This window comes from Melospiza melodia, chromosome 6, assembly GCF_035770615.1.
Source record: "Melospiza melodia melodia isolate bMelMel2 chromosome 6, bMelMel2.pri, whole genome shotgun sequence".
Lineage (NCBI taxonomy): Eukaryota > Metazoa > Chordata > Aves > Passeriformes > Passerellidae > Melospiza > Melospiza melodia.
In genome coordinates, this window is record NC_086199.1 from 47222644 (window position 1) to 47239794 (window position 17151).

The 17151-nt window shown below is 43.4% G+C and overlaps 1 protein-coding gene across 4 annotated transcripts in view; it reads right to left on the bottom strand.

Moving 5' to 3' along the window:
• Nucleotides 1-7647: 7647 nt before the first annotated feature.
• The window catches only part of BDNF (brain derived neurotrophic factor), a 41088-nt gene continuing 31584 nt past the window's right edge, over nucleotides 7648-17151 (bottom strand). For all 4 annotated transcript variants that reach the window (XM_063160536.1, XM_063160540.1, XM_063160539.1 and 1 more), the window contains exon 2: nucleotides 7648-12305. In XM_063160536.1, coding sequence (XP_063016606.1) covers nucleotides 11544-12305 — 762 coding nt within the window. In that variant the 3' untranslated portion in view covers nucleotides 7648-11543. The remainder of the gene's footprint in view (nucleotides 12306-17151) is intronic.

Sequence of the window (17151 nt, forward strand, 5' to 3'; positions counted from 1 at the left end):
TCCCACAGTTTTGGGCTGGAGTGTCTGTGGGAAGGGACACACACAGCCCTGGCCCCTGGCTGGGCTGCATCCAGGACTTCAAAGATGTCACATTTGCTTGCCAGGCCAAAAAAAAAAAAAAGAAGTCTGGAGCCCATTATTTTCCAACATTTCAAGTCTGCAGTGTACTTGAGAAGTCTGAAGTCTTTGACAGGGTTTTATACTTGCAGAGGGGGATTTTATTTTGAACATCCTTTAAATACTTTGTGGGTAGGAGTATTCCCAGTTTTGGAGTGGTGCATGTATTCTGATAAAATCAGCCTACAGTGTGGACCTTTGCATTGGTAATCAATACAGCTTCATCAGTGACTCACACAGCCTGCCACACAGGCTTTGTTCAGATATTTAATGAAAGGTTGCATTTATATCACCAAATATTTACATTGTAGATATTTTAGCATCATTGGACACATATTTTGCAATATGTAATTTATTAAAGAATAAGAGTTTTGCATCCTGTGATGTGCTGCAGTCTTCATAAGTGTGTCTCAAACCTCAAAAGCTTTTGGCACCATCATATATTGCTCATTTCAAAAGATAGAAAACTGTAATAGTTTTCTGTTAATAGTTGAAAGAAACACTTTTCCTAATCAAGTTAGTGACCCTAACTTCCCAACCCAAATGATGTGATTTGCCCAAATTCTCCTATCAGGTACACTTTTTATTCCCAGAATAGCTGTAAGGAATAGCTCTGTGTTTGCTGCCTTGCAGACCAAGCTGGCCAAGAAGAGAGGTTGGTGTGCCTGCCATGTGAGGAGAAGAGGCAGAGGTCTGTCTCTGCAGCCTAAACTTTGTATTTGAATGACTTGAATACAAATAAATTCAAATAAAACTAGAATACAAATTCTTGTAATTTCCTAGTTACTACTTACAGCAATCAGAGCTTTGGCAGAAGATCTTTTCTGCTTGTGCTTGGTTTTTAAATATCCCTGTTCAGCAGAGTTCCACAAGAACACAATGCAAAACACTGCAGGACCCTAAAGAGAAATATTTTAGTGACTTTTAATGGGGACCCAGCAATGCTTAGGGGCAGGAAAACCACTCCTGGGTAATGGCAGAAAGCTCCGGGTGCAATGGATGGCACACAAAGAGCTCAGCCTGCTGGTAAAACAGAACCAGCCACACTCAGAGCAGCAGCAAAACCTGGTGGGAGAGCAGAGCCAGAGGCCAGGGGAAGGCTGCAGCACCCTGGGGACATGGCAGGGTCCTCATCCCTGCTGGTGCCCGTGGCTGAAGGCACCTCAGACACATCCCTGGGAATCACACCAAACACATCCATGAAATTCCACACCAAACACATCCCTGGGAATCCAAACCAAACACATCCCTGGGAATTCCAAACCAAACACATTCATGAAATTCCAAACCAAACACATCCCTGGGAATCACACCAAACACATCCATGAAATTCCAAACCAAACACATCCCTGGGAATCCAAACCAAACACATCCATGAAATTCCACACCAAACACATCCCTGGGAATCCAAACCAAACACATCCATGAAATTCCACACCAAACACATCCCTGGGAATCCAAACCAAACACATCCCTGGGAATTCCAAACCAAACACATCCATGAAATTCCAAACCAAACACATCCCTGGGAATCCACACCAAACACATCCATGAAATTCCAAACCAAACACATCCCTGGGAATCACACCAAACACATCCCTGGGAATCACACCAAACACATCCATGCGAATCCAAACCAAACACATCCATGAAATTCCAAAAGAAGAACCCATTTCCATGTGAACTCAAACCGAACATATCCATGAAAATCCAAACCAAACACATCCATGAAAATCCAAAAAAACCCCACATCCATATGAATTCAAACCAAACACACCCCTGAGAACCCAAACCAAACACATCCATGTGAATACAAAAAACCCACACCCATCCCTGTGAATCCAAACGAAAAACATCCATTAAAATTCAAACCAAACACATCCATGTGAATCCAAACCAAAAAAGTCCCTGAGAATCCACACCAAACACATCCATGAAAACCAAAAATAAAACAACCCTACATCCATTAGAATCCAAAACAAACACATCCCTGTGAATCCAAACCAAACACATCCATGTGGATTTAAAAAAAAAAAACCCACCCATGTGAATTCAAACCAAACACATCCATGAAAATCCAAACCAAACACATACCTGAGAATTCAAACCAAATATATTCATGTGAATCCAAACCAAACACATCCATGAAAATAATAAAAAAAACCCCCACATCTGTGTGAATTCAAACCAAACACATTCTTGTGAATCCAAACCAAACACATCCATGAAAATGCAAACCAAGCACATCCATGAAAATTAAAAAAGAAAAAAACCCACATCCCTTAAAACCAAAACACATCCCTGAGAATCTAAACCAAACACATCCATGAAAATCCAAAAAACCCCACATCCATGTGAATCCAAACCAAACATGTCCGTGAAAATCTAAACCAAGCACGTCCCTGGGAATTCAAACTCCTCTGCCAGCCTTCATCCCAAGTTTCTCCTGATTCTGTCCAGCATGGCTTCTGCTAGGCTTATTCTCTATTGATTTATTGAGTGCTCTTTAATCCTCCAACTAAATTCAGGAGACACTGTGCTTTTCAAAGGCAGAATTAGGCTCTGTGATTAAGGAAAAACTGTCCTATTTAAAGGAGAGAAAAACAAAAGCTGCAAGAATGAATCTTTGCAGAGGTCTCTGGGCTTGCAGCTTTGTTCTGCAGTGCCCCAACTTACTGCAGAGGTGGTCGTTTCACTGATGTAAATTCCACCATGGTTACAGCCCTGCTCCATACCTGATCCGTACTTTATCAGAGAAACTGCACCAATTCTTGGAAACCGTAGGAATCTGTTGAGTTGGGAAGCACAAAACAGTGTTGTGTTTCCTAAGGGGAATTTATGGGGGGACCATTGCATGGGTAGTGGATTGCAGACCCCCACAGGCTACAGGAACCCTTTATTTCAGGATCTCTTCCCATTGACATACTGCCTTGGAAGTTCAAGCAAGGCAGTCCATCCACTGTTTTCAGTCACAGGCAGGGCTAATTAGCTGCTGTAACTATTGTTTGCACTGCTTTATCTTCATTGTTCCTCTCACTTGGCATGCAGGCAACAATTACCAAGCCGTGGGGACATGCAGAGTTATGCCTGGAATCTCAGGTTTAATTGGAGAGGGCACAGACAGGAGCAGCACTGCTGACTGCAGATGCCTGCCTGAGAGGTTTGCCGAGGGATTTCATGTTTGCCTGCCTCTGCTCTGTGCCCCACACTGTGACAGCTGGCAGGAAGGGCTGTGTGCTCCCTGAGACCACTGAAACACACACCTGACCCTCGGGGGCCCCATGTAGACAGCCCTGTGGAGACTGCTGCCTTTTTGGGAATCTACAGCCATGCATGTTTAAGGGAACACAGCTTTAAACTGATGCTTTCCTTCCATCAGCCTCTTCCAATGTAAGAGCCTGAATGAGAGATGTGGGACTCCAGGGGCTCTCCAAAATGCAGTTCATTCCATCCAAGAGTTACAGCAGTCCAGGGTGGTGGGTGACAGAGCTGTGCCCACAGCTGTCAGCTCCAGCTGCAGGCAGGCCTGAGACCCTTTGGTTTTGGTTACACTGCATTATATACTTTTCTTTAGGTTACAATGCATTATATACTTTAGGTTACAATGCATTACACACTTTTCTCTAGGTTACAATGCATTATATCCTTTTCTTTGCTGAGCATCTTCATACAGTAGAACCAATCTATACCTTAACTATTATCTATAACCTATCATAACTACTGTAATTACCATATTCATGTTACTATTCTCCAATCACTAAAAGTACATTACAGTTTAAGCTAGAAATTGTTTTTCAGTTTTCTTGCAGTGGAAAATTCTGAGACATTTGTTCTACTTGCACCATCGGCAGGCTTGTTTGCCTGTGCTGTCTTTCTGCTTGGTAAAAACGTCTTCTTGTTTGGGGCGGGTTCATCCTTTTCTCTAAGCCATAAAAACCCCTTCTAACTAACACACCCTTTGCCTCCTTGGTTAGCCAGTAAGACTGGCCCAGCAATTCTTTTCTTCTATATCAAAACTTGCTTCCATCTCTATTCCTTCTTCATATTGTACATTTAAAAATCTTTCTGCTAAGCATCCATATGTGTGAGACCTTCTTATCAAACTTTCATCCTTCCCAACATTCCAAGCCCTTGCCCTATTTTCCCCTGGGAAGGCAAAGCTGCTGTTTGGCACACCAGGTGATGAATTTCTGTTTTCACTAGACAGCTTTGTTTGCAGCAAGGCTCCTGAAAACAGGGGCATGGCTCGTTCCTCCTGCAGGGCTGGGCTGCCAGGCTGGAGCACAGGGCCATCCCCCTGTGTGCTGTCCTGCAGGGAGCCGCCAAGGAGCTGTGTGACACCTTCCAGTGACACAGCAGGGCTGCTCTGCTCCCTCTCCTGCCCTGAGAGCTCTGAGCAGGGCCCAGCAGAGTGCACAGCAGCCAGGAGGGGTGGGCATGCCTGAACTCATACCCCTGACAGGACAGTGAGTGATGCACAGCAAGGAGGGGCAGCTCACAGGGAAAGAGAACAAGAGAATATGGCTGCTCTGAACAGCTCAGCTGCAGCTGGGTGAGGCTTTCTCTGGACCCTTCAGACACTTCCAAGACTTATTTACTCAAAGCCAAGGGAAGAGTGGTCACAAGCTGGGAGGTGATTTTACCTTGGGTGACACAGCCACGTGTCCCCTCATTGCTGCAGCCCAGCCCAGGCAATCCCCTGTCAGCAGAGATCTGCACATCCCTTTGGCTCTACCCTCAGGAGCAGGAGCTCCCACGAGGCAAAAAAAAAAAAAAAAAAAAAAAGAAGTCTTAATTTACAAGGTGATGTAGTGATTTGATTTGATTTGATGTTTTTTTAATGAATACTTGCGTTGCTGAAGCTGTTCTTGCTCACCACATGGCCTGCATCTCACAGGGACATCAAGGACAGACATTTTGCTTAGCCCAAGAATAAAGCAAACCAGAGGGACTAATAAAAAAAAAAAAAAAAAAAAGAGCTGCACAGTTTGAGTTTCTTGTAGCTAAACAGGACTACAGGACTTTAGATATGCATTTGTAGCTGAATGGCCAAGGTGGGGATGTCCAGGGGAAGCAGCAGTACGTCACCTGCTCTTTGCTCTCAACAAAGCTGCTAGATTTGTTCTTTTTCTATTTCCCAAAGCTTTTTTGGGTATGTCCTTCCATTCCGTTTTACAGCTGTTCCAATCAGAGCATACATCTGGAAGAGAAAGGGCCTCACTGGGCAGTAAATGGTGACACTGGCAGCACTATTTTTGTAACAGAAACATGGTCCCACATATTTCATATTACCTTGAAATAACACATTCCCAAGGTTGGAGTCCAAATATAGTGGAACTTCAGTGAAGGACCATGTTGTGGTTAGAGAAAAAATGAGTCTGAATGGTCTTTAAAGGTCAGAGAATACTGTAACTGGAAACCTTCTCAAGATAATTTAAAACCCTGGAAGGAATTTAAAACCCTGGAAGTTGAAGGAATATTTAGTCCACCAGTTACCTGTATCCCTGTTTAGAGTCTGAGCAATTTTAAAGGCTGTTATAATTAACATAACACAGGAGGAGCAGGCAGCTTCGTTTAAACTGCAGTTTGAACTTCACAGGCTTTAAGCCACAGCAGATTTTTTTACTAAAAGGGCAGGAAGGGACAGGATAAGGAAAGGATTCTTCTAGCAAAGGGAAACATTCTCAGAGTGTAGACTCACGAGATGCCGTTTGTGGAAGCGCCAACAGGAGGATATCTCCTCCTTGCAAGCCATCCCTTGGCTGGCCCAGGCAGGACACGGGATTTAGGCAAGAAGCCTCATAGCCAAATCTCCTCTCTGCATGAGCAGCCTGGCAGCTGTTGCTCAGATGAGCTCTCCAGGGAGGCAGGGGAGGGCTCTGGGCTGCAGGGCAGCCCCTGCTCCTCCCAGGCACTGCAAATCCTGGGAACTCTGCAGAGCAGGGGTGCAGCAGCACTGGGCTGGCTGCAGTCCTGGGGGCTCAGCACCCCAGCCTGAGCAGCAGAGACACCCTAGCAGCACCAGGAGTGATTTCAGACCTAGATAAACACAGCTCCACGTGCGGGACTGCAGCCTGGAGGATGGAGCAGGTGAGCAGGTCACAGGCAGGTTCTACAGGCTGCACAGCAAAGCAAAACCTGCAACTCTGTGCCACTGCATCAGTAGAGACAAAGAGCAGTTTGTCTCCAAGTGCTTTCTGCCACTGTCTAACAGGATTTAAAAGACTTGAAAGACTTACCAGAAGCGTTTTATATTCCACAGGTGAGCCCAGATCTTGTGTGGAAAAGCAGGATCACTTGTGCTCTCTCCAGTCCATCTCCCACAGGCATCAAAATAAAGCTATCAGCCTAAATTCTCTGGTTTATAGCAACACCACAGTCTCTGAGTACTCAAAATGGTAGCAAGTCGTTTTAAAAAAACAAATTCTACGTATAAAAAAAGTTCAGGGAAAAAATAAATCTCCTCCTCTTCCAAAACACCATCTACAGACACTCCCTGACTTTAAAATTCCAAATCCTTCACAAGGTCAGACGTCAGTGCTCTTTATATTTACTCAAAACAAGTGCATCAATTACTTTTCCATTTTAATGGACCTGCCAGAAGGTGTCTCCTCAATGAGGACCTAATTAGGGGAAGGAGCCTGTGGAAGCCATGTATTAGATCCACTTGGGACACACTGAAATAAACATCCTCCCCCTCTCATTACACTTCAGTGTAGCCTTCTCTTCTCTTCCAAAACCTTTTACTGCTTTCTATTATTTTTTTTTTTTTTGCTGAGTAATTTTAAAGTCCAGCTATGGATCTTTTTTTTTTTTTTTTTTTTTTTTTCCTTTTAATTCTCCAGGTGAGAAAAGCCATGGGAATTCCTTTGTTTTCCCCTTTTCCAGAGCTAGGCCTCAGTAGAGTGGCTGGCTGGATGGTAAGCACAGCACCTGTACCTTCCTGTGCAGCTCAAATCTGCATTTTGAGTGTGTGCATTCCATTCCCTGGGCACCCATGTCATACCATCAACACAGATTTAACTGCTGAAGCAAAAGGCAGCTCTGCTCATCCACATCCCAAAGGCTGCAGCATCCATGGGAGGGTGACAATAAAAAAGCAGTGTGCACACAGGTGTGTTTAATATCAGTGACCATCTGCAGAAGAATAATTTCCTCAGTTTTTGTGAGATATTGCTGGTACTGGACTCCTGAAAAATCTGCAGCAATAGGTTTTTGGGGAGAGTCTGGGTTTGTGCTCCCCCCCACCCCCCTCCTTAAGTTATATGCAAGTTTCCTACTCATCGTGAGGATTTATTGATTATTAAAGGTCTGTGGGATAACTAAATGTACAGGCTCAGCAGTTGTAGTAGAGATTATTTTAGAAATGCTAATGAGGTGTTAAATCCAAGGAATCCCACTCCTAATACTGGGTAGGGTCATAAATCAGCGCAGGAGATATAAATATAAATTTAAAAATAACAATTTAAAAATCAGGTACATGACTGTAGCGATTGAGTTTATGTGTCACTTATCCCTTAGCTACTAAGGGTAGAAACTCCCACCCCCTTATGCTCTTTATTTTATACTTGAGTAAAACCATATATATGTCATTCATGGGCTTTTAGTTCATGAGGACTTTTGTGCTGGAATTAAATGGAAATGCATCATCCTGCAAGCATCCCCAGCTTTCATGTGAAGTAAATTCTTGCTATCCCTCCCCTCCCAATGCTAACTATGAAACAGGGGGCTACCTGCCCTCTGAGTGAGATTTTATTGCTAAAATAGAGTAAAAATTGTTTTAAAACAAAGAACACACATATTTATAGTAAAACTCAAGTTTGTTTTACAATTAGAGAAAAGTCACATGGTCCCCCAAAAAACCCCATTTTATATATATATATATGTATTTCGAAAATATATTTAAAAACATAAAAAACTCTAGTTAAACATATATTATGTTAATCAGTACACTTAAATATAGCTCAATTATATTTACAATATGACGCAGTTGCTTTTAAATTTTAATGCCAATTTCAGTATTTTCCCAAAAAACCATAAAATTATATAAATATACAATAAATATTTATGTTACACAAGATGAATAATAGAGAACAAGGCCACAGACATGAACTTACAGTTGCAAGAGTCCTTTAACACAGCACTAGGCCTGCTGACATGCATGGAATACTTCTGTCACCAACAGACCACAGCAAGAGTTAATGAAGTTTAATTAAGAGTTTAATGAAGTGATGTGAAGGAAAACCAACCCTCCCCTCTCTGTCTCTGTGTTAACTGAAACTGCCCAGCCTGTGAGCATGGATGTCTAATGTCAGAGCTATGGGGCTGCAGGTTAATTGCCAATATCAATAATATCAATATATCAATCACTACTGCAGGTTAATTGCCAATATCAATAATATCAATTATTGATCAGTTACTGAGCACAGAGCTGGCATGTTCTGGTGAATATTGTTCAATATGTTCTGGTGAATATCAGTACCAATAATATCAATAGTATCAATTACTGATCAGTTACTGAGCACAGAGCTGGCATGTTCTGGTGAATATCATTCTGGTGTAGGTGCCAGGCAGAGTTCTACAGGTTAATTGCCAATATCAGTATCAATAATATCAATAATATCAATTATTGATCGGTTATTGAGCACAGAGCCGGCATGTTCTCAATCCCATCTCTACAATCTCTGCATCACTCTGGTGCACAGCTCTCTGGGCCCCCAGCTCCATGGGATGTCCTTCATCCCTCCGGAGCCACCATCCCACTCCTCTCGTTCTGCCACACCTGCACCACCCTCACTGTGCCAGCTGAGCATTTACTCAGCTTGCCAGCTGAGTAAAGGATATAGCCACAGCTAACTCTGGGAAGGAAGGAGCTTTATTTCTAGCATGATTTGGGCATTAACATTTCTCTCTTGGAAGTCTCTTTGAACTGGCAGTTATTTGATTCCTGTATGTGAATTAGGATCCTGTCAGATCCAAGCTATCTCTTGCAGTCTAGCTGAGTAACGTGTTTGTTATCCCCACATCAGCATCATCCTTTCCTTCCCAACAGCCAGCCCTTGTTTTGAGAGGAGCTGCCATCAGAGCACCTCTCTGCTGCTCAGAGCAGCTCCTGAGTCACGCTGCCTTTACTCAATGCAAACCACAACACACACACAGGTGTACCCCAGGGGAGTGAAATGCTCAGGTGGAAGGTGGACCTGCCCATGATAAACATGATCTTTAAGGTCTCTTCCAACACAAAACAGTCTTTGATACTATCATTTAATTTGCATGAAGAGTATCTGAGATGAAGTTTTGAGAATTTCAATAAGGTTTCAGGTTGGGGGTTTTTTTTTGGTTTTATTTTTTTTCTGTGTGGGAAATGCCCATCAGCAATCAATGGGAAAGGCTGAAGTTTGAAGCTCAGGTGGGTCACACAACCTTCTCTTCTCACTCACAGTCTGGCCACTGGCACTTGGACAGGCAGTTACCCTCAGGAAGGGGCTGCCCTTCTACCCAAAGCAGAAGTAATCACTGATGTGAAGTGTCTGTTAGCTTCCAGCATGGGTTTCTACCAGTGATGACACAAAATCAGTTTTAAATATGCTCTTCAAAGAGCATTACTGGGGCAAACATATTTCTGTAAGCTTTGCCCAGTCAGAGTTTTAATTAACACAGATTCTACAGCATTCAGAAGCAGATTATATTTTGCAGTATTCTCCTACTTGTTCAGCTATTTTTTATCTCCAGGAACTACAAATATAGCCTGAGCCTCCAGTGAGCTTTCTAAGGAGCTATTTCGGCGCTCAGCCCACTGTGGCCAGTGTGCTGTGCACAGCTCAGCCCCACAGCCTGCCTTTCTAGCAGCACTTCTGTCAGCAGAGGGGGAGCACAGAGTGAGCACAGCCCTCAGACCTAAGCCACCTAAGCCAGCTCCTCCAGCACTTGCTCCTGATTTGCTTCCAGAGTGGATTTTTAGTGGCAGTATTTGTTTCACAAGGTAAGCCTGCCGGCAGAGGTGGAGCCACACGAAAAAAGTGCCAATTACTTTCTGCTGGAAGCAGCTCCTCTCTGTCCATTCCCAAGCTGGTTTCTAGGCTCCTTCAGGCACAGATGCCCCAGAGTTTGCCCACCTGCTCTGCAGGGCTGGGGCTGCTGGCATGCTCTGCAGGGGAAGGGCACCCACGCACATGGCCAAGCTCTTGCTCTCTAACAGAATGCACATTCAGTGATGACTGCAACTGGGACAGCCTCAGCCAGCCCAAAGCACTGTTATTTGTTCCCAAACTGGCTGAGCTATAAAATCCCACAACCAGCCTGATTTCAGACCCTCATCCTCTTTTCTAGACCCTTTTTCTAGTGACACTCTCACCGTGCTTCACCAAGACATTTGATCCAAGCACAGTCTTTTATTATAGGAAAATAATTGCTCTGAACACTATAGAATATTCTCTATATGACAAGCTCCAGTTCTATGGTAAGTGAAATACTTCAAGTTCACAACCAAGGTCCCTCCAGAGGGAGAAAAGGGGAAAAAAAATTTCTCAAACACAAGCAAACATGGTATAAGCAAATGCATGTCTCAAAAGACTGAAAATTAAAAAAGAAAGACAAAAAAAAACCCCCAACAACAACAAACCATCCCCCCCAACAACTAAAAAAAGCATGTTGCCATACAGTTAAATAAGTGTTGTCTTTAAGCCTGAAGTTCAACAATGTGAAGTGGAACATCACCATTCTTTTTCAGTTGCCTCTTTTTATTATTTTTTGTCAGTAGTTGGACTGCTATTGCAAACACCTTCACAACATACAAAAACCAAATTGTTTTCTAATCCAGAATAAGGTAATGATTTTTTTTTGTTTGTTTTTCAATCTGATGGGAGTTCAAAAGTAAAAGAGAAACAGTAAAACTATGACAACAGCACCTTGACATTGTTTTAATTTCAACGCTATCAGAAGTTAGAAGCAGTAAACATATATACTAACAGACTAAAGATACTTACTGTCTAAAATGTAAACAGAATGTTTTGGTTCAATTTATTTTTCTGAAAGAGGACAGTTTATCATTAATTCACAATTGAAGCAGCATGCAATTTTATTCTTTTTTTTAAAATTTTTTATATTTTCAATTCTTGGCAACGGCGACAAACCACAATGTTATGGAGGAATGTAATGCAGACTTTTTTGTTCACTTTTTTTTTTTTTTTTTTTTTTTTTTTTTTTTTTTTTTTTTTGTTTCTTTGTTTAAACTTGTGCGCAAATGACTATTGTTCCCCTTCAGGTCACGGATATGTTCAATAAATAGATTGTGTAACCACTGTACTGTATAAACTTCAGTCATACATGCAGTCCATAAAATTATTTTTTACCGAATAATTTACCCTGTTATGTATATATACAAATAGATAATTTTGTCTCAATATAATCTATACAACACGAATCCACTATCTTCCCCTTTTAATGGTCAATGTACATACACAGGAAGTGTCTATCCTTATGAAGCGCCAGCCAACTCTCTTTTTGTTATCCATGGTGAGAGCTCTCACGTAAGACTGCGTAGTTCGGCACTGCGAGTTCCAGTGCCTCTTGTCTATGCCCCTGCAGCCCTCCTTTGTGTACCCCTTGGGGTTGCATTTGGTCTCGTAGAAGTATTGCTTCAGCTGGCCTTTGGGCACGGGCACTTTCTCCAGCACGGTGACGGTGGCCCCGGACATGTCCACCGCAGTCTTTTTCTCGGCGGCCGTCACCCACTCGCTGGTGCTGTCGCAGACGCTCAGCTCCCCGCGGCGCGCGGGGTCTGAGTGGCGCCGCACGCGCATCGACATGTTGGCGGCATCCAGGTAGTTTTTGTACTCCTCCAGCAGGAATAGCAGTGGTGGTTCCAAAGGCACTTGGCTGCTCAGCATCACTCGGGATGTGTACAAGTCTGCATCCTTGTTTCCCTCGCCGGGCTGGATGTCCTGCTCCTCGTCCAGGAGCTCCTCTATGACGTGCTCAAAGGTGTCTGCCAACGATGTCAGCGCCCTGGAACCGGCACTGGGCCCGTTTATGCTCTCCAGAGTCCCGTGGGTCCGGAGGCCTGGGTAAGCCAAGCTGCCTTGTCCTCTTAGACTGGCTTCTTTCATTGGGGCAGCTTTCATGCAAGTGAAGTATGAGATAACCATAGTAAAGAAAAGGATGGTCATCACTCTTCTCACTTGGTGGAACTGTAAAAAGCAAGAAAAACAAATTAACTTACAAGGTTTGGAGTAATAAAAACTCACATGACTGTGCATTTTCTACACAGGTGCTCTGCACACAATTGCAACTCATTACCAGTGATAAAGCATACTCTTGTTAAAGAGTGTTCTTTAAATTAGAGTTTCAAAAAAAGCACAGGCTGCAGCACAGGCAACATTGATCCCAGCAACTCGGTAGGCTAAGATCACTCAGTGCAAGTATTAGATTAGATACTACACAGACTCCTTATTTATTGACCAATTACACCTATTCCAAGTAACAGCAAAAGCAGAACTGCTCTTTAGCAATACAGCATTTCAGCAATAAAAGACAGCTCCACAGCTGTGAGAGGCAAGACTTGCATTTCAAGTGCAAATGTAAATACTTGATTTTGAGGATCTAAGGCAGAAAATAGTTCATCATTCTGCCCACAAAAACAAATAAACAAACAACTGAGCAGCACCAGGATAAAGCATTTGTGTTTTGAAAGCAATCTTCAAAACACAGGAAGAAGCCATACAATTGTCAATTTCTCATCTAAACGTAGAAGGTGTACATATACATAAATACAGAACAAGAAAATGGCCTGGGGCAGTAAACTTGAGCAGGACAGATGCTTGCAGCATGTGAATGGCACGGAAAGGGCGTGCTGGAACACAGAGCTGGGAAGAGCTACACTGAAGTGACAGCAGCAGAACCACTGCCCTGTGCTTCTCCAGGGCCCCACAGCCCCTGTTCTCAGGTGGGGAAAACATTTATTTACACCTACTTAGAGCCCAGAGGCCACCATGAAACCCAGCATCACCAGCCCTACTGCCATTCTGAAACCCAGCAGTTGGCCTGCTTCTCTCACATTCTGCCCCCAAATCTGGCATGTGTTATGGGTTTATGTGCATGCTCATCTCTGTCCTCACTGGGAGGGGAGGGGTAGCACCAGAGAGGAGTGCTGGTCAGGCAATTCCTCACCAGGCTTGGAGTTAGCACAGCTCACTCCTGTCAGGACTCCCAGCTGCAGGGAGCTCACATGAACTCCTCCCCAAGTGCTTTGCTAAGGCTGCTCAGGTAGAAATTATTTCCTCCTCAAGGGCAGAGTAGACGCTGTAAGTCCTGTTACAAGAACCACCCCCAAACCCTGCAGTGACAGAGAGCTATGCCTTCTGTCTGATCCCCAGCACTACTATAACATCTACCACACCAGTTGTTATTTTTTCCTTTCCAATCCCTCTTCTCACCAGTTCTGTTTGCTAGAAAGCAGCGGCATTGCTCACATTTTTGAAAAAGCAGCTAATGCATGTTTCAGAGCTTTTGAACTTCATTTGGAAGTACCTCATACTTGGCAACACACATTGGAGTAAATGCTATTTCTGTTTGCCAACAGGGTGCTATGTAAAAAGACTTTATCTCCAGTAAATGTACTGTGGGAAATGAGTACTCTTATGACTTAACATGGAAAGGCAATTTATCATAAAACATACAAATAAAATGAAATGTGCAGTAGAAAGGCAATGCCCAAAATGTACTTAATGAAGGCAGGGTGGGAAGTGTTCAGGTTTATGCCCATGCCCCCCTCATCCCCAGACTCCCACTAAAAATTTTGGCCAAGAATCCTTTCTAACCCCGCACAACTCTTCCTTCATCCCTCCATCCCTCTTCCTGTTTAATAGTGTTGTTGTGGCATAGATTTATTAAGATTAAACAAACCTGGCATCTGTGACTCAGAGGAACATGGTGTTTGCTCTAACCATGCAGAACATTAAGATTTTGCAGTTTTTTCCCTGTTGGAATTTTTAAAACATTCTACGGGAGTGTCAGATTTCTTCCTCAAAGGGGAGGAAAAGAGGCATAACAGAGGTGATTTACAAAAGAAGGGAAAAGATTGCTAGTCTTCCTTTACCAAATGAGAGACAAAACAACTCTTCTTGTCTTGAAGATGGGTGGCTCAGCTAACATACAAATGCAGAGCCAGTGGAACAGAAAAATAATATTTATACACTCTCTCTTCAGAGAATTGTTTAATATAAAACCTAAAATGAAAAGAACCCCAAACACTCACATCACACTCTGTGGCCACCAGAGCAATGAACAGAAAGCAGATCTCCTGGCTCCTAACCAAGTTCCTGTTCTTTTTATGGAAGCAGTGCCCAGAGGTCCTGGCCAGTTCCTGACGCTGTGGGACAGTCTCTCTGAGCATGTGGGGCACAAGGGGCGCCAAACAATCACAGGGCAGGGAAAAGTTTGCCCCATCAGGTGAGGACACCAGCTGGAGCTGCTCTGTGCTTTTCAAGCTAGACAGGTGAACAAAGGAGAGAAGAACCCTGGACCAGGTCACATCCTTCACCACTGTCTGTTCACCTTGCACAGGGAGAGAACAGAACAGAGGCTGGGCATCTTCACTCACAACAAGCTGCAAGAAATTGTGTACAACTACACTCTGAAAAGCAACAATTTTTAGACAGGAATTACCCACATAACATCCTGATGATACAGTGCTTAAAAGCCAATCCTCTTCCTCTCATTTAAAACTGTAGAAGAGCATGTCAGAGTAAGCTTTAGCAGCACAGATAAAGGAATATTGCCAGCAAGAAACCACAGATCAAACATCTACTGCTCTGCAAGTGAGCCCCAGACTAAGCTGAACTCCAGAAGCAGGATGTAAAAACATTCTTCTCTCTATCTTGACAGCGACTTGAGCACTATACAGAGTCCTTATCTTTGGCAGCAAAATTATATCAAGTGATTTAATACAAGGGTGTAGTGTTTTACCACCTGGGAAATATCTTCATTTTAGAGACGACAGCAATTCATATTAGCAGCTTATAAAAATCAACTAGTTTAACATGCTGTAGCAGAATAAGGTATCTCATGTCACAGACAGAATCCCACAACCTTTCAGCTATTGTTGAACTGACACACAAAAGCATATATGCTGGTTTTACCTGGCTTGATTTTTTTTGATGAGGAGGGAATAAGCCAGCCACAGAAGTGATTTTTTAAAATACCTTTTAAGTTTTGAGCCTATTTTGCCCTTCAAGTATTTCTTCCCAATCCTTACCTCAACTCATGAGCCCCTTTGGGTTTTCTTTCCCCATTCTCTGCTCAACTATAGCAGAGGAGAATGGCTGAAGAGTTTTTCCCTGGGTGCCTGGCATTTAGCCAGCATCAAAGCACAACAGCATGGTTAATCTCTTTCTCAACGAGGCAGAACTAATATCCCAATGTAGCACCAATAAGGTCACTAGAACACTTTGGATGGCAGCTTCCAGTCCTTTTCCTCTCTGTTCTCCAGCCACCAAACCTTCACTATAGTGCAAAGATTAAAGATATTGCCTGTTCTGTTAGCTTAAGTGTCTTGTGAACCCCAAACATTTTGTGCACATCCTTCTGATTATGAGCCAGTCACTGTGCCACCCCGTGTGGAAGGAGAACTGAGCTGGGAACATGGGAGAAAACTATTTTCCTATTTTCCCAGCCTGCTACTACCAAGAGAGGTATTGATCCTTTCTGTGCTGGCCACAGCCAGCAGGGAGAGGCCTTGCATGGAGATGCCCCAGCATTTCTGTGTACATCCATCCCCGAGGCTCTGCTGGCAGACTGAGCCACTATTCCTCACAGAGGCTCACCACTGGAGCAGCCAGGCTGATAACGCACGTTCTGAGGGCATCAACACCTCTGCATGCCAGACTAACAGTGCAGTCATGGCTACTTGTAGTAGGATGTGCACCCACAAACACACAATAAAAAATCACTGATGTTACAACATCACTCGTTTTCCTTCCCTTCTCAGGTGTAGGAGGTTCAGGTCTCTACACCACACCTTCTAGAAACAACGAGTAAAGGCTGCAACCCTTGTGCACTCCTCTTCAGCCACACCTCTGGGCATCAAAGATTGCAGACCTCTCTAGGAGAGGAGATCTTGGTCCAGCTGTTGTCCCAGGCACTGAACACCCACTAACATGTACAACATAGATACACAGCAGCCTCCCTGAGAGCCTTAAGGTGCTCCCTTGGGACATGAGGTGTGTCCATCAGAAATCCCACCTGAGTCCAGCTTTGGGAACACTGTCCATTCTCATGGCCTCAAGAATGTCCCCTCTGCTTTCACACAGCCCAGTGGAGCTGGAGCAATGAAAAGAGGTCACCCATTGGAGTGGATCTCAGGAAGATGTGACCTACTTCACAGCCCAATAAAGTCCAACAGTTACAGCTAGAGTAAGGACATGGAATTGTGGCAGGCATCTCCACTAATGGGAAGCAGGCTCATTAAATGAAGGTCATGTCAATTAGCTACAGCTACTTTACATATGCAGTCAAATACCTTGCTGTACTATTTATTTCAGTATTTGTATTTAATGAAGATTCATCAGTTAATTATTTCAATACTTTTGGGTCTTTTAAGCAAACATCCAGCAGCTTAACAGGCTAATTTCCTGCAGAGGGACCTAAGGAATAGCTGTGACCATGTACTTGCTTTCCTGCATCCCAGTATGTGCCATGTGAGTTGAAATAACATTCAGTAGTGAGTAGATTCATGCTTTAATCTCCAGAAAGGAGTGCGCAAAGGAAGATAAAATTAGCAGCAAGTGACATTCGTTTTGTGCCTTGCCATTTTCTAAGATCTTTACACAAAAGTTCAATTTACTAAACCCTACTGAATGCCACAGGCATGAGTTCCTGCTTTATGCATCATTACCAGAGCGTGTGAACGGATATCAAAATAGGATGCATGTCAGCACATGATTTGCAAAGACTAAATGTACTGAGAACAAACAGTATTAACCTTTATCACATGCATAACTGGATGTCTGACACACTCTACTCATCCTCAAGGCTATT